Consider the following 6,841-nt stretch of genomic DNA (forward strand, 5'->3'; position numbering starts at 1 on the left):
AAAGTGTAGTTATATTGGAGCTAAAGACAATAGTATGAGTTTAAATGACGTTTAATGATGCGCCACCCCTGCGTGAATGGTACGGTCCAAATGAGTCAGCGTCACGTGACAAGCATCGCTCCATCATTTCAGACCAGCCAAAACGAAGATAAATATTATTAATTTTAAACACTTTTCCAGAACGTTAATCAATGTTTTATACGGCGTTACTGTTTTATTTATTTAATTGATTTTAATTTTTATTTTCATAATTTTTTTTTTTTTTTTTACAAACGGAGACTTTTGCCCCAGTAATGATTGGATGATAAAAAATGTTGTGTCAGCTTGTTTGATATGTTTTGCCGTCGTGGGTAAAATAATCCATATAACGATATTGTCGATACCAATGGAAGTATCAGATCCACACGAAATGAGCAATTTTATGGAATAATACCATTGAAAGTATTTGTTTTGTTTCAAATGTGTTACTCTGTTGACAGTATTGGACATCAAAGTCAAAATCCTCTATTGAAAATAGAAATGAATGTGAAAAGTATCGGCTTCGTCAAATCTGGCTCTGTATTTACATGGAATCGGATGAATAGCAAAGTGGCCCCGCCCACTATTACGGAAGTAAAACAAGCAAAAACCGCGCCTCGGACTCTTCCACTTTGTCTCTTTGGAGGCGCAGCAAAATACGATTATTATGTAGCGTATGTGCATTAAATTCCCAACAATAACACTCCTATAATGTATAAAGTGTAGTTATATTGGAGCTAAAGACTATAGTATGAGTTTAAATGACGTTTAATGATGCTCCACCCCCTTGTGAATGGTACGGTCCATGACTCAGCGTCATGTGACAAGCGCGCATGGGCGGTGCTGTTGAAAGGTCCCAGTACAAAAAGTATATAAAGCACATTAGAACACACCGGAGTTACTACATACTTCTTCTTCCAGTATATTACCCACTTACTTACCTGCCGCCATCATGATGTGTGGAGGCACCGGAGAGGCGAAGGCCGCCAACGCAGACGTCCAGCAAATCTGTGAAAAGGTGAGTAGACGACGTGAAAAATATCCGCCCGTGCTATGACGTCATCACGTGCCCGGTTTGGGGGACGTAACGCCTGTTCACCTGTCGTGCAGGTGAAGCCTGACGCGGAGAAGAAAGCCGGCAGGTCCTTCGAGGTCTTCACTGCCAAGACCTTCAAGACTCAGGTGGTCGCCGGAACCAACTATTTCATCAAGGTGAGCTCCACTCACCACAATCCTTCATTTGGCAACAAAAGAGACAAGTAAACACGCCACAGGACTACTTGTATCGCACATAATATCACACACACAAGTAAACACGCCGCAGGACTGCTTGTATCGCACATGATGTCACTCACAAGTAAACACGCTGCAGAACTGCTTGTATCGCACAAGATGTCACTCACAAGTAAACGCGCCACAGGACTGCTTGTATCGCACATGATGTCACACACAAGTAAACGCGCCACAGGACTGCTTGTATCGCACATGATGTCACACACAAGTAAACACACCGCATGACTGCTTGTATCGCACACGATGTCACTCACAAGTAAACACACTGCAGGACTGCTTGTATCGCACATGATGTCACACACAAGTAAACGCGCCACAGGACTGCTTGTATCGCACATGATGTCACACACAAGTAAACACACCGCATGACTGCTTGTATCGCACATGATGTCACTCACAAGTAAACACGCCGCAGAACTGCTTGTATCGCACATGATGTCACTCACAAGTAAACACACCGCAGGGCTGCTTGTATCGCACATTATGTCACACACAAGTAAACACGCCGCATGACTGCTTGTATCGCACATGATGTCACACACAAGTAGACATGCCGCAGGACTACATGTATCACATATGATATCACACATAAGTAAACACGCCGCAGGACTGCTTGCATCACACGTGATGTCACACAAGTAAACTCTCCGCAGGACTACATGTATCACATATGATATCACACATAAGTAAACACGCCGCAGGACTGCTTGCATCACACGTGATGTCACACAAGTAAACTCTCCGCAGGACTACATGTATCACATATGATATCACACATAAGTAAACACGCCGCAGGACTGCTTGCATCACACGTGATGTCACACAAGTAAACTCTCTGCAGGACTACATGTATCACATATGATATCACACATAAGTAAACACGCCGCAGGACTGCTTGCATCACACATGATGTCACTCACAAGTAAACACGCCGCAGAACTGCTTGTATCGCACATGATGTCACTCACAAGTAAACACACCGCAGGACTGCTTGTATCGCACATTATGTCACACACAAGTAAACACACCGCATGACTGCTTGTATCGCACATGATGTCCCACACAAGTAGACATGCCGCAGGACTACATGTATCACATATGATATCACACATAAGTAAACACGCCGCAGGACTGCTTGTATCACACGTGATGTCACACACAAGTAAACACGCAGGACTGCTTGTATCGCACATAATATCAAACACAAGTAAACATGCCACAGGACTACTTGTATCACACACAAGTAAACACACCGCAGGGCTGCTTGTATCGCACATGGTATAAAAAACACAAGTAAACATGCCGCAGGACTACTTGTATCGCACGTGATGTCACACACAAGTAAACACGCCGCAGGACTACTTGTATTGCACATGATGTCACACACAAGTAAACACGCAGCAGGACTGCTTGTATCGCACATGACATCACACACAAGTAAACACGCCGCAGGACTGCTTGTATCGCACATGATGTCACACACAAGTAAACACGCCGCAGGACTACTTGTATCACATATGATATCACACAAGTAAACATGCCACAAGACTGTTTGTATCGCACATGATATCACACACAAGTATATTGTCAAACACTTACAATTTGTCTAATTGTATTCTCTTGATTCTATATAATAACTATTTGCAGTAGGACATGGGCATTAAAATAGTTATAATATACAGTAGAGTAATATATACAGTACAGTAATATATACAGTACAGTAATATATACAGTACAGTAATATATACAGTACAGGCCAAAAGTTTGGAGACACCTTCTCCTCATTCAATGTGTTTTCTTTATTTCCATGACTATTTACATTGTAGATTGTCACATCAAAACTATGAATGAACACATGTGGAGTTATGTACTTAACAAAAAAAAAAGGTGAAATAACTGAAAACACGTTTTATATTGTAGTTTCTTCAAAATAGCCACCCTTTGCTCTGATTACTGCTTTGCACACTCTTGGCATTCTCTCCATGAGCTTCAAGAGGTAGTGAAAACCTGAAATGGCTTTCACTTCACAGGTGTCATAGTTTTGATGTGACAATCTACAATGTAAATAGTCATGAAAATAAAATACATCACATTGAATGAGGAGAAAGTGTGTCCAAACTTTTGGCCTGTACTATATATATTACTGTACTGTATATATGACTGTACTGTATATTCACAATATTAGTCCTGCACCTTTTGAATGATGTACTACAGTATATTCACATCATTGTTATTATTCATTATGGCTCGTCTATTTCTGTGTGACATGAAATAAAGTGGACAAGGAAGGAGAACAACAGTGTTAAGTGCAGTCAGCATCATGGACATAGTAGTAATAACAATGTTATTAATGTTGTTGTTGTTTACAGGTGCACGTGGGAGGAGACGAGCATGTTCACCTCCGTGTCTACCAGTCGCTGCCACACGCTGGCAAGAAACTGGAGCTGAGCGACATGCGAGAGTCCAAGAGTGACTCCGACCCCATCGAGCACTTCTGAGATACTCTTGATTGTTCCTTTTTAAAAAATACACTTTTGTATCACCAGCACTCATAAATGATTGGAACTCCCTCGCTTTGTGTGATAAGAGTTGGTTACTCTGGATGCGGAATGCTGGTCTGACATCTTTAATGGGGAAGTTGAACAAGTGTGGTATGTGTGGGTGTGGTCTAAAGCAGTGGTCCCCAACCACTGGTCCTATATATATATATATATATATATATATATATATATATATATATATATATATATATATATATATATATATATATATATACATACACACTACCGTTCAAAAGTTTGGGTGAGCCTTCATTTCTAAGAACAAGAATAGACTGTCGAGTTTCAGATGAAAGTTCTCTTTTTCTGGCCATTTTGAGCGTTTAATTGACCCCACAAATGTGATGCTCCAGAAACTCAATCTGCTCAAAGGAAGGTCAGTTTTGTAGCTTCTGTAACGAGCTAAACTGTTTTCAGATGTGTGAACATGATTGCACAAGGGTTTTCTAATCGTCAATTAGCCTTCTGAGCCAATGAGCAAACACATTGTAACATTAGAACACTGGAGTGATAGTTGCTGGAAATGGGCCTCTATACACCTATGTAGATATTGCACCAAAAACCAGACATTTGCAGCTAGAATAGTCATTTACCACATTAGCAATGTATAGAGTGTATTTCTTTAAAGTTAAGACTAGTTCCAAGTTATCTTCATTGAAAAGTACAGTGCTTTTCCTTAAAAAATAAGGACATTTCAATGTGACCCCAAACTTTTGAACGGTAGTGTATATATATATATATATATATATATATATATATATATATATATATATATATATATATATATATATATATATATATATATATATTAGGGATGTCCGATAATGGCTTTTTGCCGATATCCGATATTCCGATATTGTCCAAATCTTAATTATCGATACCGATATCAACCGATACCGATATATACAGTCGTGGAATTAACACATTATTATGCCTAATTTGGACAACCAGGTATGGTGAAGATAAGGTCTTTTTAAATTTTTTTTATAAAATAAGATAAATAAATTAAAAACATTTTCTTGAATAAAATAGAAAGTAAAACAATGTAAAAACAGTTACATAGAAACTAGTAATTAATGAAAATGAGTAAAATTAACTGTTAAAGGTTAGTACTATTAGTGGACCAGCAGCACGCACAATCATGTGTGCTTACGGACTGTATCCCTTGCAGACTGTATTGATATATATTGATATATAATGTAGGAACCAGAATATTAATAACAGAAAGAAACAACCCTTTTGTGTGAATGAGTGTAAATGGGGGAGGGAGGTTTTTTGGGTTGGTGCACTAATTGTAAGTGTATCTTGTGTTTTTTTATGTTGATTTAATAAACAAAAAACAAAACAAAACAAAAAACCGATACTGATAATAAAAAAACCGATACCGATAATTTCCGATATTACATTTTAAAGCATTTTTCGGCGGACAAAATATGCAATATTCAAGCACACCTGTGAAGTGAAAACCCTTTCAGGTGACTACCTCTTGAAGCTCATCCAGAGAATGCCAGAGTGTGCGATACTGGGCCGGTACTGATACCGATTATTAGTAGTGAAGGAGAACAATAATATTAATATATATAAACTTAAATCTTAGGATCAACTTCAAATTTACCCGTTTATAAGTTTTTATACATTTTTAATGTTTATTTTTGTTTGTTTTATGCCATTTTTGGTATAGAAAACTTAGTTTTTATGGCAAACACACAAAATATTCAATATTCAAGCACACCCGTGAAGTGAAAACCCTCTCAGGTGACGACCTCTTGAAGCTATATATACATAGTAAATTCCATAGTTCCAGACTGTTGATTTAATTTAAAAAAAATATATATATATGTTATATATTTTTTTTTAAAATCTGCATCGTTTTTTAAAAAAATATTAAATCAACATAAAAAACACAAGATACACTTACAATTAGTGCACCAACCCAAAAAACCTCTCTTGTTTACACAAAAGGGTTGTTTCTTTCTGTTATTAATATTTCTGGTTCCTACATTATATATCAATATATATCAATACAGTCTGCAAGGGATACAGTCCGTAAGCACACATGATTGTGCGTGCTGCTGGTCCACTCAATCCAACTTTAATCGCCAATATTTCCATAGCAATAGGGATGTCCGATAATGGCTTTTTGCCGATATCCGATATTGTCCAACTCTTTAATTACCGATACCGATATCAACCGATATATGCAGTCGTGGAATTAACACATTATTATGCCTAATTTGGACAACCATGTATGCTGAAGATAAGGTACTTTAAAGAAAAAAAAAAAAAAAAAAAGATAACTAAATTAAAAACATTTTCTTGAATAAAAAGAAAGTAAAACAATATAAAAACAGTTACATAGAAACTAGTAATTAATGAAAATGAGTAAAATTAACTGTTAAAGGTTAGTACTATTAGTGGACCAGCAGCACGCACAATCATGTGTGCTTACGGACTGTATCCCTTGCAGACTGTATTGATATATAATGTATGAGCCAGAATATTAATAACAGAAAGAAATGGGGGGGGGGGGGAGGGAGGTTTTTTGGGTTGGTGCACTAATTGTAAGTGTATCTTGTGTTTTTTATGTTGATTTAATAAAATAAAAAAAACAAAAAAAAACGATACCGATAATAAAAAAAAACGATACCGATAATTTCCGATATTACATTTTAACGCATTTATCGGCCGATAATATCGGCAGGCCGATATTATCGGACATCCCTACATAGCAATAATAAATAAGTATGGAGAAAAGGGCACCCTTGTTTTAGACCTCTGAGATGTATCCGATATTGATAATTCTACAGCGAGTTTTATTATATAGCGTCTTGATCCAGTGTAATAAGGAGTTGCCAAAATTGAATAAACTTTTACAAATAATAATTAGTTATCTGAGCCCGAAAGATTTTTTTTTTTTTTTTTTTAGTATTTTATTTTGAAAAATGACCGGTTTCTCTCAGTTATATCTTGGT

At 37.2% G+C, this 6,841-nt stretch overlaps 1 protein-coding gene across 1 annotated transcript; it reads left to right on the plus strand.

Moving 5' to 3' along the window:
- Window positions 1-843: 843 nt before the first annotated feature.
- On the plus strand, window positions 844-3,884 carry LOC133630373 (cystatin-B-like). The gene is made up of 3 exons (XM_062021946.1): window positions 844-1,036; window positions 1,129-1,230; window positions 3,681-3,884. The coding sequence occupies exons 1-3, from the start codon at window positions 971-973 to the stop codon at window positions 3,807-3,809; spliced, it is 297 nt and encodes a 98-aa protein (XP_061877930.1). The 5' UTR covers window positions 844-970; the 3' UTR covers window positions 3,810-3,884.
- Window positions 3,885-6,841: the final 2,957 nt, after the last annotated feature.

Source organism: Entelurus aequoreus, linkage group LG15, assembly GCF_033978785.1.
Source record: "Entelurus aequoreus isolate RoL-2023_Sb linkage group LG15, RoL_Eaeq_v1.1, whole genome shotgun sequence".
Classification (NCBI taxonomy): Eukaryota; Metazoa; Chordata; class Actinopteri; order Syngnathiformes; family Syngnathidae; genus Entelurus; species Entelurus aequoreus.

Excerpts from the sequence above, each read along its gene's own strand:
- LOC133630373 (XM_062021946.1), top strand. The coding sequence starts at position 971 with ATGATGTGTGGAGGCACCGGAGAGGCGAAGGCCGCCAACGCAGACGTC. Across the intron at positions 1,037-1,128 it reads TCCAGCAAATCTGTGAAAAG|GTGAAGCCTGACGCGGAGAA; the intron begins GTGAGTAGACGA and ends CCTGTCGTGCAG. Across the intron at positions 1,231-3,680 it reads GAACCAACTATTTCATCAAG|GTGCACGTGGGAGGAGACGA; the intron begins GTGAGCTCCACT and ends TGTTGTTTACAG.